General features: G+C 39.1%; 1 protein-coding gene across 1 annotated transcript in view; it reads right to left on the bottom strand.

Annotated features, from left to right (window-relative positions):
• Nucleotides 1–2,512: 2,512 nt before the first annotated feature.
• LOC107700912 (ephrin-B1-like) overlaps nucleotides 2,513–17,323 on the bottom strand; it is a 42,271-nt gene continuing 27,460 nt past the window's right edge. The window contains exons 3-5 of the mRNA XM_016502763.1: nucleotides 10,586–10,678; nucleotides 10,081–10,224; nucleotides 2,513–5,508 (exon numbers count right to left, since the gene is read on the bottom strand). Of these exons, the coding sequence (XP_016358249.1) occupies nucleotides 5,123–5,508; nucleotides 10,081–10,224; nucleotides 10,586–10,678 (623 nt within the window). The 3' untranslated portion in view covers nucleotides 2,513–5,122. The remainder of the gene's footprint in view (nucleotides 5,509–10,080; nucleotides 10,225–10,585; nucleotides 10,679–17,323) is intronic.

Below are 17,323 nucleotides of genomic sequence, written 5' to 3'. Positions count from 1 at the left end.
TCACATTTTGTTGTTAGGCCAGCTTATTTACATTTTACATTTTTCAAATGCAACTGAAGTAACCTCTTTTTTTAAAAAGCTGTTGAGCATTTTGAAATGTGAAGTTATGAGGACACAAGAACTTTGCATGCCTGGAAACAGGAGGACACCATTTCTTAGGATAATAATCAAGTGTGATCTGATGGCAGCTGCAGGGAGCAGTTCAGTGTTCGAGTCTGATTGGATTACTGACGAGACGAGAGATCTCAGGCTTGATTGTTCTCTTCCATCTAGCGCTGCATCATCAAACAGATGATCAAATCAAATCAATCTTTCACAGAATTACGTACATCTTCCCTTCTCTGTTTTCAAGTCTTTGCGCTGATGTCTAACTTCACCCGTTGAACTGCCTCCTCCGGTTCTCTCTGTAGAATCTCTCTCTCCCTCCCTCTGGGGCCTGTAATAGTAGCAGATAGGAGCTTGCAGAGCCCACGGCATTTACCCAGAATGCACTAGGGGTGAGTGGGCAGTAAATCTAATATCAGTCTTGTGCAGATTGATCACCTGTGACATGACTTGCCTAATACTCTCTAAGTCTCTCCTTGTGTCTCTGTCTCGCACACACTAAACTTGAGGTATATTTTAGTGAATATAGTAAATTGTATATCATTCCTAAATATAATTATATCTCTGTTCCTGAACTACTTTGTCATGATCATCATTACATCTGTAAATAGCTGTATGGCGCAGTTTGTAGGCCTATCGTAGTTCAAAAAGCTTATTGGAAATACGTGCGTCTAACTACATTTTTGCAGAACTCCAAAAACTGCAGTTGCTAGCTTTTCACACAAATTATGATTACGGGGGTAGATCATTGATTAATAAAGATTTATTTTTACTACAATGCTATGTTATGACCTCAAAAAGCTTTTACCATAGTGCATTATTTGTAAACGAATACATTTTGATGTCTGCATCACATATTCCCCCCATATGTATGGATTTTCTGATGTAGTAAACTTGCTCTGTAGCTCACCTGATACAGCACTGCACTTGTGATACAGAGCGTTTGAACAGCAAGCGAGATAAAATGGCACGGTCGCTTCAGAAAATGTGTTTTTATCTCATGTTTGCTTTTGTTAACACTGTCAGATGGTGCAGAAAAAAAATTTAATTGCATTATAAATGAGAAATATGGGTCAAATTCTTTTTTATATATAATGCTAACCCAGATCAAAATAGCAGACAACAGACGATAGACATTTTCCACAAATGCCGACAGACATGAGACAGAATGCTTTCCGTACTCCAGCCACTGACTGACTATAGACTCACTGAAAGTTTAATGCGCTGAAGTCAAACAAGAGTGTTTGTGTGCGAGTCTTGAGTGGCCGGGGACAAGATACCCAGAGGCATTATGAAATATTTGTGACACAGAGAGCGTCACTCGCTGAGACAGCTTGTTGTGTTTGAAATAGCAGCACAGTTTGCGTTTGTGTGTATTCAAGATAGAAAAACTGACATATAGCATGCATGAGTACATTGAACAGAAAGCGACTGCTGCAAACACACATCAACACTCGAATTTCATTCATTCTCTCTTATTGTGTCTTTCACACAGACAAGCAGTCAGAAACAGAAGAGACGAGCAGGTTCCATAGGAAAAACCTTTATTTATCCTTTTAAAACGCTTTCTGAGGGCTGAGACTTGGCTTTAGTGTCATATATCGGGGGAACTCTGAGGACACTGTGTGAATTCTACCAAAACAAAAAAACGCTGTCGCCACAGGGGCGTCAGCACTGCCAACACATACATTAAAACGTAAATCAATAATACTGAAATCTGCAACAAAATCTTAGTAAAAGAAAATTATAACAATAATAATGTAGTTCACTGAATAATAATAATAATAAAAAAAAAATCAGCAACAGCAGGAGGAAACATTGTGCAGCACAAGCGTTTTTTGTGGGTGTCGGGGTTGGCCTAAGGCCTCAGCACTGCACTGACTCGCTCTATGAACAAGTCAATTTTGTGAAAGAGTGGATGAACTGTGTGTGATGGGATGGATCTAGGCCAGAGAAAAGGGTTTCTCATTAGATTTGTCTCTCTCATAATATTGTGATAATCCTTACAGGGTCAAAAGTCACCACCAATCTGTCTGTTTGCCTGAGGGGGAGTGTGTGTACGAGTGTGTGTGTGTGTGTGTGCGTCTGTTTGTGTGAATGCTTGGGTTTTAAGTAAGTTCTCCTCAAATAAGTCAACCTCACTGGGAAAAATGTTATTAACAGATGTCAGTAAGATCCACACAATGTCACAGGTGTCTGACCGCAGCATTAGAGAGGAAAGCCTCAAGTCTAATCTGATAAACAATATGGCTGACTGTTTTTTTCACCTCATTGTTATGATACAGACAAACGTCAAAGGAAGCGTATGCCTTTCAGCTGTTAAGAGTGCCGCGAACCAAATGTGTAAGCTAAACTGCAAAAAGCCAGCAGCAAAAGACAGTTAGTCACTGAATAAGATCCCATTACAGCAGTGCTGATCCATAAAACTACACAAACTATTCATAGCTTTTGCTGTTAAACATGTACAGAGAAAGCCACTGCTTATGGTAAAATTGGGGTTAACATTTGTTAATGCACTGCAAAAAAATATATATGTATTTTTCCAGTAAAATATCTGAATATTTAGGACTGTATTTATTTATTTATTTAAGCATAAATCTCACCAAAATCTCTTAGATTTCTCTGAAACTAAGATTACATATATGTATTGTCATTTTGCATTCAGATCAGTCTTTTTTAAGAGATTCTTAGATATTTGTACTGGACAAAAAGACAAAATTACTGTGCAAGAAAATGATTTTGTTGTAGCGTGATACCGCGACTGATCCACTTCAATACGCTGACTGGTAGGATCAGTGCACCCACGTGCATTTCTATGGGTAAAAAAACCAAAGCCATGAATTTCAAAAAGTGCTATTCTATGGTCAATCCTAAAGACCTGAACTGCCTTAAACAGCTCAGACAAACACACATAAATAATTAGTTTAGTTGCACAAGCTGTTGCTGGTTTAGTTTTGTTAAAGTAGTTTGCTGGTGCTTGCCCTGTCTGATGGTGTTTATATGTATGTATATTGTGTGCTATAAGAATGACTGGTGGGTCAGTCAGTAAGAATGAGTGTGTGTGTGTATTTAGGCATTTCTTGAGTAATAACTCTCTCTCTCCTCTTTTCCTCCTTTATGAACTATGTCATGGAATATTTGACCTGGTTCCATCACAGCATTTGTAAAAACGAAATAAAACAAAACAAAAATACCACCATCCCCTTGTGAAACAGGGAGGATAAAGTGTGTGTCAGCGTGTGTGTATGTGAAGGGACTTGTATGTCTTTATGCTGCTTTAGGCTGACCTTTTAAAACCCATTATACAGGGACCTCTAAGTCTCCTTAATCAAAAACCAACCAAACGGGAAAAAAAAGTAAAATAAAAAGAGAAAACCATGAGACAGGAAACCTTTTACTTACAAAATGTCTTTTTCCAAAAAAGACTATCTACAAAAGCTTTTGCATTTTCAAAAATCCTAATTATATTTTCATTAACAGGGTCTCTAATAAAATGGAACTTTATATCAACATTTTTCCCAACATACATTATTTACATAATCTCGGGCCTTAGAAACGAAATTAAGAAGAAACGACAACAAAAAACAACAGCAATAAACCCTAATCGAAATATCATTTAAAAAATCTATTTTACGAGAAATATTGGGCTTCCTCTGATTGGCTGCGCTGGAGGCCAGATGCAAATGCAGCTAATTTTAAATTAGCATAGGCGTAAACACACCTGCTGTTTGCTGTTTATCGTTTCACGTGCAGTCCATATAAAAATAGATCTAGCACTAGATTTTCCAGGATGATATGGTGAGCTTGTTTTGATCCTCTGATTCGTGGATGTTTTTTTCTGTGTGTGTTTGTATGCAAACAGGGATAATTTATGTGCATATCTGAGAGGAGGGAGAGGTGAAGGCATAATTTCACATGTTCTGTATGTCGATGGATTTTTGGCTTCTGCATGGGACTCTATATACACACGGTCATACTGTTAGAATCCATGTCTACATTCAAACAGACAAAAAAAAAAGACATGTTAGTGGACTAAATTATGCAAAGATATGCGTTAGCATGTCTGTGACTGAAAAGAGGTCATAGGCTCATGGTGTAGAGGCAAATCCCTAAAGATGTTTTTGACCTACAAACCTTTGGGAGATAGAATAAGAAAAAAAAATAATGACAAGATACAAATATTATTCAGCACTTCACGCATCACTGACAACAGATAGCAAATAACTACTTGTGTTCGGCTGAGAGGAGAGAGAATTTCAACTGAAACAATTCTCAAATGAACAAAAAGCAGACCGGGAGTTCTGGAAGGTCTGACACTGGTGTTTACATATTAAATTCCCTATTTCACTCACTCGCTTTTCCAGCGAGAAGCTGTTTGTTACTGACCCGTGAACACCAAAGTGTGTACGAGTGTGAGTGTGTGTTTTTGTTCAATTGCCTCTACAGCATGTAAAATGAGTGTCTGGAGAGACGCAAGGAAATGAGAGGACATATGAGAGCGGCATTCATAACAGTGTTTAAGACATTTTCTTTGAGCGAGACGATGAAAGCTGCAAGAATCGAGTTGATACTGATGAAAACAAAACACTGTGATGGATTGAGAGATGAAAAACAGACAACAAAACTAAGCGAAGTCGCAACGGTACAAAAAAACACACAAATGAGAGCTTCCTGCTTTCTGATGTCACTCTAGCGTCCCTCTGTGATTGGTTGTAGGCTGTTCTTCAGCAGTGAAGTCCGTGCCTGAGTGACACACAATTTGGGGAGGTTTTCTGCCGTTTCACACACATCGAGAGCGACCGGCACGCACACGTACACACAGTGTAGTGTTCGGAAAAGGGACGGAGGGAAGGAAATTTGAGAGGAATATCATCCGCATAGTCTTTTTCATTCCTCTTTTCCACTTCTCCCTCTCCATCCTCTTGCACACGGAGCAGATGGGGTTAGGTAATGAAAAAAAGATTCAGGATACCTTACAAAAACGAGTTCTTATTGCAGTTGCTTCCCTCGCGTTCTCTCAGACTTTGTAGTAGATATTGGCGGGGCTCTGGGGTGGCATTTCCTGCACTATGTAGACAGGGTGCCCATAGTCTCCGCTGACTTTTTCATAGTGTGGACAGTAGTTATTCTCTGTTGTCCGCAGGGGGATGATGATGTCACTCGGTTCTGAGCCGGCCTGGGCGGCTCCTTTGGGTGTGGCCAGAGTGCTGAGTGACAGGGCAGTCCCGCCCCTGGGCTGTGAGTGCTTGCGGGTTCTCTTGCGAAGCTTGAGGAGCAAGACGATGAGGATGATGATGATGAGGAGGAAGATGACACAGCCAGCTCCGATGGCAGCGAAGAGGGCCGGTTTGGAGCCGAAAATTCCCTCCACTGACCCGGGACTGTTATCCTGGTTTCTTGTGTCTGAAGAGAAAAAAAAAAAGAACAACATTATGACGCGCACTCACTTTCTCTTTCATTGTTAAAGAGGTGGTTGATTGCGATTTCACTTTTTTACCGTTAGTTAGTGTGTAATGTTGCTGTTCGAGCATAAACAATATCTGCAAAGTTACGAAGCTAAAAGTTCAATGCAAACGGAGATATCGTCTTTTAAAATTCTGGCAGTTTAATGCCTACAAAAACGGCTGGTAGGGACTACAACAAGTTACTTCCCGGGTTCATGATGTAACATACCCAGATAAACCCCGCCCTCGGGAAAAGGCAGCAAAGGGGGCGAGGCCATGCTGCGCTACTTTAGAGAAGAGGAAGAGAAAACTAGAGGTGCACGTAAAAATCTATTCATAAATGAATCGCGATTTTGTCTTCTAACGATTCTAATGGATTCACAAGTTTCAAAATCAATGTTCTAAAGCAGTGGTTAGCAGTAGCATTTACAAATAACAGCATATCTAAAAGTATGAGACAACAACAAACAAAAAACATAGGCCTACCATTAAAAGCCGTGCTTGCACAGGTTCTGCACGATCCTCTTCAATAATATCCTCTGCTTCTCAATCGGGCTCAAACTGATAAGCGATATTAACGACGCCGTTGTTTTCAATACAACCTACAAGGTGAGGGGCGGGACATTTAGACATGCACTAGAGGCGGTTTAGCCAATCACAACACACTGGGCTAGCTAACCAATCAGAGCCCATCGCCTATTTCTGAGGGAGGGGCTTCATAAAAGAAGGAAATGATCAGCGCTTTTCTCAGAGAAAGGACAGAGCGGTGTGGAATAAACATTAACACATGTTAGACTGCACCCCATAAACACAATCAAGCCTAGAAAAAAACAGTGAACCACCCCTTTAACTATCAGTAAGAATGATGTCAGCAGCACACACTCTCATTATCAGTGTTTATAGTCACTCTCTGTTGTCTGAGGCAAAGATAAGCGAGGATGGCTGTAGAATCAAACTTCTGAGTTTGTTAGCATTGGCACTGAGCTGCTTTTAAAGTAAATAAAACCATTGCTGCGTTTATTGTTGCGCTGCCAGCTGAAACAGCTACCGATGACTCCTGCTGCTAAATAGGCATTACGAATACACATTTTTCCTTGACAATAAAATCCATGTTATCAAGTATATTTAACAGCAGTACGAAGCTAAACAACATACACCCAGACTGGAATAATCCTTTCAAATGGTAGTCCAGCAATGAACAACACAAAGTTGTGACTAGGGATGGGTCACGATTTTCGAATATTCGATTACTTGGTTTAATTAAATAATATCGAATAGGTTGTGCGATTATTGTCATTAAAAATTTCCTCATGTTTTCCGTGCTGATGCGGTGGTGACACGTTCATGTAAGCAGAGGATGGCGCTGCTAATAACGCACCTAAAAGCTGTCAAAGACAATTGAAGAACACACTGTCTCACGCGCACACTGTAGACTTGCGTGGCATTAAAAAAAAGACTTGTGTAGCATATAATGTTTACAGTCATTTGGGACGATGTCAAATAAGTGCTCCGCGCGGACCACAAATACCCCCGACTGGGTTAGAGGTGTGGCTGAATCTGTGTTGTTCAGAAAGGCGCGGAAAACAAATAACGCGTTCTACGGAGCCACTAAAGGGACATGGTTAGCCGCTTGCTATCGGTAGCCTGTTACATTACAGTACATAACATTTCACTTACCACATAAACAGAGTAAGGAGAGATGACTGATAGGATGATGGCGAATGATTTGCAGATCCTGAGCACCACTGACAAACATCTAATCTTGTAAAATGTGTGGTAATACTGCCGAGTGCTGCTCCGTATGTGATCGCGAATCTCGAAAGTGAAAGTAAAAAACAAGCGCGCGTTCCTAAGCGATTTCAATGCCCCGCATATTAATAACGACTCCTTGATGCCCGCAGTTTACATACAGTAAAATTACCCAATGATATTACTGCGACAGAAGATATTGAAAAACATTTTTCCTCCCATCTCGTATCTATTCCCTTTAGGGATTCAATTTTTTTTTTATGGAAATGTCCTAGGATTATGAGCAGTTGATTTATGCTAATCGACGGACTGTTATGTTAATAAGTGCCGTCATTCGGTTATGTTTATTATATTAATACGTTTCAGCACTTTACAATCATTATATGGCTTGAGTTAAGGTAGCCTATCTTCTGAATTAAACAGTTTATCATACAGATTGAAAGCGTGAATCCCGTCTCTCCCCCTCTCTCTCTGTTTATGGGTGTTTGTTGAATAATAATCGAATAATACCCAGCGATTTTCAAATATAATTTTTGCTTGGAATGCCCATCCCTAGTTGTGACTGTGTATTTCAATGGCATACATACATTTAAGCAGCATAGCATTTGTAGTTTAATAGTAGGGATGGGTCACGATGGTCAACTAATCATCAAATAGTTGATTAGTGAGGTTTACTATACTACCATTCAAAAGCTTAGGGGTTGCCAATTTTTATTTATTTTTTATTATTTTTTTGAAAGAGGTCTCTTATGCTCATCAAAACTGCATTTAAATGTCATTTACTCCTGTGATGGCAAGCTGAATTTTCAGCAGCCTTTTATCCAGTCTTTAGTGTCACATGATCCCTCAGAAATCATGCTAATATACTGATTTGGTTCTCAAGAAACATTTCTTGCAATTATCAATGTTGAAAACAGTTGTTCTGCTTAATATTTTTGTGAAAACAATTTTAAAAGAAAAATTACTGACCCCAAAACTTTGGAACAGTAGTGTAGTTTGTATTTCAACATTTCACTTTTGATGCATGTATTTCAATGGTAGCGCTTCAGCTTTACAGCTTGCATGGTAAATCACTCTAAAAATAGTTTGTTTCATTTTAAATTCATTGTCTTAAACCAGCGCCATACACATTTTTGTGTTGTGTGTTCCATCATGAGTGTTGTTTTTATAACAGTCTGTATTGAATTAAAATAAAGTCGTAATAAATAGAAGTAGCAGCAGATATTCTTCCATATTGCAACGTACATCCAAGTAAAAACATTTGATCAAAAAAGAAAAAATACAGAGTGAGGACTTGGTTCTATCCACCAACTGTTGATTGGATGGAAGCAGACTAGAGGTATTTCTAGTATTTCTGGACCCGTCGGGCTTGGGTTAATGTTTAATGAATAGCTTCGGGCTCGGGTTTATACCTAAACTAAAACTATATGCAGTAGGCTATGCTGCTTTCATAGACGCACGCACACACATTAGTGCACACGACAACGACAACGACAACACAGCACGGAAACTTTTATTAGTAAAATAGTGTTGACAGGCTACTGACTCGCAACTTTATATTTCTCTGCAATGAATGTAAAATCGCTGTTTTTGAAGTAACTAAGCCTCATTGCTTGTAGAGAGAGGCGCGCAGACGCAGGTTCACACACGCAACTTTCATCCCTCTCTCACTCTCGCTAATTCAAATAAATTATATAATTAATTAATTCAAATAAATGCAATCTTACCGCACTGCATCTCTGTGTCTGATTTAAAGCAGGCCAAATGCTAACTAGCCTTAACTGACAAAAGTGACCATAATTTGCACAATGGAAGAATTATCGTCTTGTCGTATACAACCATTCAAAAACTTGGCAGAATTTATGTGACCGCTGCACCTGATGTTCATAAACTTTCATAACTGGTAAGTGTTTTTTCTTTTGCCTTGTGAACTGGCCGAGCCTTAATGATTCTGTTTCTTTACATGTATTTGTTTACTGACCGTTGCATGCAATCGTGAAATACAGCATTTTTTTTTTTCTATTGGCTATTCGTTGTGGGAAAAAAAAAAGATTTCAGGTTTGGGTCTGGTTCAGGCTCTAAATTTAACTGTGCCGCTCGGGTCGGGTCGAGTCAGACGATCTCGGGTACGGGTCGGGTTCGGGCTTCAGTTTAAAGCCCGTGCAGACCTCTAAGGCAGACCTGAATGCAAGCTTGAGGTCGATTGTATGAAAGTGGCAGGGTATAAGCGGACTAAATAACTGAAGACTGTCCAAATGGAATCATGTGATCCTGAACCGAGCTTAATTATACCAATTAGTCGACGAGTCATTCATATAACCCACCGACTAACCGATTTTGAGAAGATACAATAGCAGTTTATGTCAGAGTGTAATGTGTCCTCTCATAGCAGAAGAATCTGACCTCGAGAATCTGTGCGGTGTGATCACTGCAGCACGAGTCGCTCGGTTCTTTCCTAATGATTCTGTCTCTCTGTTTCTCTCTTTCTTTCTCTCCTAATGAAGTTTAGATCTCCCGTAGGTTAATGGCTGCTGGGACGTGATAAAGACATGCTACATTAACTCCTGTCTCTCTCTTGCACACATGCAGCTGCCTGAGGGAGGCAGTAGCTCTGCATTGCTGCATTTTATATCCTGGCTTTCTTAGTGAATTTTACTGTGGTAGATCTTCACTGCTGAACTTCGATCAGTTTGTCCTCTGAATATCCAATGTCATTTATAGGAAAACACCATCATCATCCCAAACCAGCTGGTGTAAACACAGATGATTTGTGTTTCCTCACCTCTGCCGGGCATTATAGATCCGTTTCCATCTGCGTCTCTGCCTCGGTCTATCTTGCGGGAAGGGCTGGTTGTGGGGTCCTTGATCTCATTGTCCCGGTCCTGGTCTGGGAGGTCTGTTAAATCTGGATCTGGTGCATTTGGATCTGAAACATACAATCACATACATAACTAATTAGGAACAAAACATTCAAGGAAATGAATTTCAGTACAGCATATGTTTGAATGTATTCGTTTTGATTTAGGTGTCAGGATGCTTTTATATCTAACTTCCTGTTTCTGCTTATGAGTCAGAGTACAAAATCTAAGGGCAGAAACTGTGTATTCTGGTTGAAGAAATATGAAGTGTGGACAGTCTGAAGTCATGCTAACTTGGATAATGTTTAACTAAAATCTAATTGGCGGTTAATGAGTCAGCTGACTTAATCATCCACCAAATGGGGCTTAAATGACTTTACCTTTGGACATACTGAAGATAAAGAAGGTGTGTGTGTGTGTGTAATTCACCTTGGCCGACTTTCATGATGATCTTCATGGATCTCGTGCTACAAACCCCACCTTCTCTGTTTTCCAACCCTTCCTGTGTTCCATTAGAAGTTGCTGTAGAGAGAGAGAGAGAAAGAAAGAGAGGGGCTTGGTGATTGTCTTGGCGAATTAGGTTTAGATTTATAGGACTTTTGATTGGAATTCTTGCTGCAAACCAAAGCAGGAAAAGGAAACCCTAATTTACCTCTATAAATCAGATGCAAAACACAAGCACATGCAAACACACGTATACACACAGTCTCTGGCTAAGGAAACACTCATTTAGTCCTTAAATCAGACATTGCAACCTAATATTACCTTAGAAACATCCAAAAACAAACTAACGTTTGTGTGTGTGTCTCAGAATATGGACAAGATGAAAAAAGCTCCAGTGTATTCTCCTGTTACTAGTCCCTATGATAGTAATCTGATCCCATGGAAATGCACAAACACACACGCTGCCATGCAGTAAGAAAAGCCATGTGTATGAATTTTCTTGCGTAGGCCCAGAAGCCTCAATGTTTCCTACAGAATGATCCCTGTGAGTTTGAGAGATCGGAGACACAAACAGACCTAAAAATATGCCACAATGTACCATGTTGCATCTCTGCTATGTGTCTGAGAAAGACATAAGTGTGAGAAAGTGAGCTTGCTCTGAATAGGTGACACACACACACACACATATATGTATACAAAACACACAAACACACACTCCCACTATGTAGTTAAATAAACCGATATTGTCACAGCGGGTGATCCACCTTCATTCAATTTAACCCCCAATTACACTCGCACAAGTTCACACACACACATACACATTATTAGATTCCATTAGTTCGTGCTCATTAAGAGTTGTGATTGAGAAGTGCCGAGAGTGCATGTGTGTAAGCACTAATGAGGAACTATAGAACAGGTAAGATAAGAAAATATGCTTGTTCACAAAAACACACACGTTCACAGCCATCACACATACTACGATGAGTCCTCACTAGATATGACACTTTATTTATGACACCAATTTGACAAACAAACTCAAGAAGATCATTTTAACTTTTTTCCTGTTTTCTTGATCAATTTAATCAGACAAAAGGTGTGTCCCATTTTGCACACTAATGCATTTTGTAGCATTATTGTATTTTCCACATTGGAGGTGTAGCGCACTGCGAGTACTTGCTTACTTGTTCAAATAACATGATAAAACTACTAACAACATATTATGCATTTAAAACAGTTTAAATGAAAAACACCATATTAGATCTCTAGACTGCAACTAAAATAGTCAAAATGTTTTTCTTTTTTTGCATTTTCGACTATTTTAAATATAGTTTGTATCAATCAAAAATCACATTTTGTGTCAGTAAAAAAAAAAAAACATATAAAAAATACATCTGAGCGAGCTGTGATATCCATTCTGCAAACAAATGACTAATAAACTGGTTTGTTTTAATGACTAAGTGATAACAAATCTTAAACGTGCTTGTGAGTAAGCAGACTGAATCAGAATCACTGGTTCTGAGTGAATCGTTCAGAGCCATTACAAAATTGCAACCGACTCTCTCATTAAACTGTTAAAGGGATAGTTCACCCAAAAATTCTGTCATTAATTACTCACCCTCATGTCGTTCCAAACCTGTAAGACTTTTATTCATCTTCGGAACTCAAATTAAGATATTTTTGATGAAATCCAAGAGCTTTCTGACACGGCATAGATAGACAGCAACAACTGAAATGTTTTATGGCCCAGAAAGGTAATAAGGACATTGTTAAAATAGTCCATGTGACATCAGTGGTTCAACCGTAATGTTATGAAGTTACAAGAATAGCTTAAATTTCTTCTCATCCGGGTCAGTCTTCACCGCATGCACGAAGCCTTGTTTACAAGCAGAGGAATGCACACGCATGCGTCGTGGTACTCTCATGAATGGTGGCGGAGACTGACACGGAAGAAAAGAAATCGCTGAATAGAGTCTTTTCTTTGAGCACAAAGTTTTCTCGTAGCTTCATAACATTACGGTTGAACCACTGATGTCACATGGACTATTTTAACGATGCCCTTACTATCTTTCGGGGCCATAAAACGTTTCAGTTGTGTTGCTGTCTATGGGAGGGTCAGAAACCTCTCGGATTTCATCAAAAATAACTTAATTTGTGTTCCGAAGATGAACGAAGGTCTTACGGGTTTGGAACAACATGAGGGTGAGTGATTAATGACAGAATTTTCATTTTTGGGTGAACTATCCCTTTAATTATTGTTTAGTTATGTCTGATTTGAAATTAACCATTAACCATTAATTCAAGATTTTTCATAACAGAGTTTTGTAGATGTTGGAACCATTATCAGCACAATATTTGACAACTTTTTTTTTATATAGGCTGGACTACTCTTAAGAAACAGTGTGACATTGATATGGAGCAATCACAATAAGGATTACTTCAATGACAGCATCAATATGACAGATTCTGTAATTTGGCAGCTAAAAAAGTCATTTGGCTCTTAAATATTTCAAGATTCCCCAAAAATATTTGGCTCCCTTGTTATTTTTTTTTTGTTGTCTGGAGCCCAGCAAAAATACAACACTGGTTTTCCCTTTCATTTCAATATTACCATCACTTGAAGAGGAAGGTCTTTTCTTTCTTCTAGTTATCACTGCTTTGACCAGTATGGGAAACTTTATAGCGGCAGGATGGATCTGTGCTCAGAAAGAGCCGCGAGAGACTCCAGTGAGGGAGAAAGGCCAGGGCACCGTGCTTGTGAATGGCCCTTTGTGGGCGTGTATGGGGGAGGGGTGATGTGTGTGGTTGCTAGGAGCTGCTATGATGTCATGCAGATTGAGATGTATGGCAGTAGGCAGAGTGCCAGTCTCCTTACGGTAGCACCATGCCAACCTGTCACCGTTCCAACCACGGAATAGCATCACACGGTGCTGCTGTGCACACGCACACGCACACACACACACACCCCATCCTGACTCCAGCACACACTCACTCCAGGCTAAAACACAACACACGTTCCAGACAGGCAGGGTAATCCCACCCTGTGTACTGTTAGCAATAGGATGGATTTGCTATGAAGCATTTTTGCGGCCACATTCTGACATTCTGTCACTACATCACTGCTAGATTTTAGCTGGTCAGAACATTTCGGTCTTAATAGTTTCCTGCCCCTGTGCAAAAAAAAAAGGAAATTTGCTGCATGGATGGAATTAGACTATTCATTTCTAGTCAGACTCATGTCGAACTTAATTCCAAGAAGAGTAAAATCATTACAGAGAACAAAGCAGTTATTTCAAAAAAGAATATAGCGTAAACACACAAATCCCCAAGGACCATGCAGGGAGATTAACATGATTTAAATTTAAAAACAAGGTGTAAACACACATTAGAAAAATGTGAAGGGGCTGGGGATTTACCATCTGCCTCTATGTTTGTGTGTGTGCGTGTGAGAGAGTAAGAGAGAGACAAAGAATGAAATATTCAGTCTTGTCACAATGAATATAGTGTTGCCCCAGTTAGCATCTCTTATTGACTGACATATAGTGTGGGTGCGCTTTTTGTGTGTGTATCAGCGTTTGTTTGTAGCTGTACTCTCATTCTTTTGCCACCATGGAGCCATCTCCGGCCTCATATTTTATCAAACACACTCACACATATCTAGACTTGTACACAAATGCACACACACAATTCCTGAAGTAGAAACAACAACCAAAACACAGTAATATTACAGTATTTTGGGGGCAGTATTTTCACAAATAGTGATAGGCAAATATATAGTGATAGATAAATTATATAGTCTGATTAAATGGCCATTTCAAGTGAATTTTTGTGTGAACAATGCAATTTAATGACAACACATAATATAGGTTAGCTGAAAGCCATTACATATTTTATTATTTTATAAATAATAAAATATGTAATGGCTTTTAGCTACCCTGTTCTGTGGATCCTGACAACTAGTACCAAGTATTAATCATTTTAATAATAAATAATAATTGTAATAACTAATAACACTTTGTTTAGCACTTTTCATCGCTAAAATGCAAAAGTGATTCAAAGGAATTACAATTAAAATAGAAATATATATTAATTAAACATTAAAAGTGAAAATAATAATAAAATAAGGCAGATAAAACCAGTAAACAAGCACCAAGAGCAAAAAATAAATTAAATTGAATACATAGTAATACATAAAAAAAATAAATTATGGTAATTTACAGTATACTAGTGTTTTAAGTCATTGTATGGAATTTTAGTATTGATGTTAATAACAAAAACTACAATAATGATACTACTACTACTAATTATAAAAAATAATAATATTTGGAAAATTATAGTAATACTGTGAACATTCCTTTTTTCCAAATATGAAAGATTCTAACATCAAGGACTGAAGAATAGTTCAGTTTCGAAGCAAGCGTTATGCCATATTTTCAAGTATAATCATGCAGCTGTTAAATCAACATGACAGGCCCTGATTGAGCTGAAGTTCTCCCGTCACGTCTCACAGAATGAGAGAATCCAAACCTCAATGAACGCGCATCAAATGTTCACAACCACAGCTGAGTCAGACTTTCGAAACAAATATTTGTGACAACTGTAACATTTACGTTCAGTCGGCAGAGCCCAGTGCTGTTTCCCTCGAGTCTCTGACTGATGAGTAACTGAAACAAAGAGCGGAAGAAAAAGACGCTTCGCCACAGTAGCCAACAGCTCCGCTCTGAGCATTCAGGGAAAAGACAAATGTAGTCGCAGAAAGATCTGAAAAACAGCTTTTGTGGGAGACGAATAAATGTAGCTGCTAAAGGTTTTCAGTCTTTCGGTGGGTGAGCATGTGTGTTTGTCTGTGAGATTTGGGTCAGTGTTCATTCTAATGCGACATAACACACAGAGCCAGTGACAGGTCACTCCAACACACACACACATGTACACAACTCATTAGATCAGACACAGCTAGATTAGATCTTCTTTTGCTTCCAGAAGCTCATCCAATCAGATCGCTGCACTGGTCCAGCAGTCGCATAACGGCCGACCTTTAAATCCGCAGGAAGAGCAGCTCAATGGGAGTGCGTGTGTGTGTTGTGGAAGAAAATTAAAATGCAATAACCTTCCAGCCTCACCGACTCCCCTGTAATTCTACATCCAAGTACAGACGGAACTTAACGTGAATACCAAAAACGTACATTTGTCTTCTCTGCCAAGTGCCAACAGGTTCAGAGCAAGTATGTTTGTCATAATGGTGTGTGTGTGTGTGTTTTAGGGGTGATGGCTTGTTATCTTCAACAAAGCTTATATTGTTCCAGTAGAAAATCCTTTAAAATGAAGCAACACTCATGAGGTCTGACGAAGAGAGGAATGAAACAAGAGAAGGCTCGGCCTGCTGTTCCTCTCTCTCTCTCTCTGCATGGATCACTGGACTGATGGAATTCAACACTTCTATCATGTAACCACTCACTCCTTTCTTGCAGTTTGATTGTTTCCCCCCCCTTTCTTCCTGTTTGTTTTTGTTTGTTTGATTCCTTTTTTCTGTTTCTTTCTTCCTTTTTTCTTTTCTTTGCATTTCTTGGTTTTCTTCCTTCTTGTTTCTTTTTTCCCTGCCCTTTCAGTGTTTTTTCTTACAGTTCTTCTTTTTCATTCTTTCTCTTTCTTTCTCTTTCTTTCCGTCTCTTTTCTTTCTTTCTTTCTTTCTTTCTTCTCCTGTTCCATCCATCCATCCTTTTCTTTTTCTTTCTTTCTTTCTTTACTTATTTAACTTTTCTTCACTGTTAGACATTTCTGTAATTTCTACAGTTATTTACTGTATATCACCCAGTATAATACTGCAAATTCGCTTTACAGTAAATAACTGTAATACCCTTTGCATCATGGGAATTTTCTGTGACGTCAAACCCCACATACAGTGACTTACTGTATTTTTTTTAAATTGCTGTATACTACTGTATTTGCCGTAATGGCCTCTTTGGTGCCATTCTATTGAGGCTGCTTTATTTTCCTCATTTCTCACATTTGGATTGACAAGATTTGACTTCCACCGTGTCTACAACGCCGCAACAGCTTGGGACTGACTATACTGGATGTTACATCGCTTGTAATGATTGGAAAATCCGTTTGTCCTTCGTGTCAGAGACAGCACGAGTGCTTGGAGTACATCTGTACGTCAGAAATATACTGGGGCATCACTTTACTGTTCCATACGGTATACAGTTCTATATTGTCTTTTGTTGAGTCGCGCCACTCGCGTCCGAGGAAGACACGGAACCAGCGCAGCAGCGCCGCGGGTTTTGCCCGGGGATGAACCTGCGAGAGTGGAAGAGTTCCGGAGAACATCTGCGCTGTGTGTCGATGTACCTTATGAGAGAATAAGACCAGTAAGCAAGGTAAAAAATATATGTACGTTTGTCTGTGTGTTTGTGTCAACATTTTTGCATACCAGTTTAACCTAGTAACATTTACCCATCAACATAGCAGTAACAAACTTTACTATGGTAAACTGCGCTGTTGTTTCAAACGACTTTTGTCAGCTTATTGAATTACCGAATTAAAATTACTTTTAACGAGCAACGCTTATCTTGTATTAACATTAAGTTAACTAATGTGAAATTTTGTTCAGGTGTTAGTAGTTAATGTTGGCCAGTAGCCTATTGAGAAAATAAAATCGTATGTTAGCTAGGTTAAACAAGTTTTATGGCTAGCTGCCTTTCTAGTTTTAGAATTTGTTTGTTATCA

The sequence above is a fragment of the Sinocyclocheilus anshuiensis genome, unplaced genomic scaffold (assembly GCF_001515605.1).
Source record: "Sinocyclocheilus anshuiensis isolate Anshui unplaced genomic scaffold, SAMN03320099.WGS_v1.1 scaffold438, whole genome shotgun sequence".
NCBI lineage: Eukaryota > Metazoa > Chordata > Actinopteri > Cypriniformes > Cyprinidae > Sinocyclocheilus > Sinocyclocheilus anshuiensis.
Note: the sequence above shows the minus strand (reverse complement) of the source record. Positions and strands in the feature narration are given on the sequence as shown.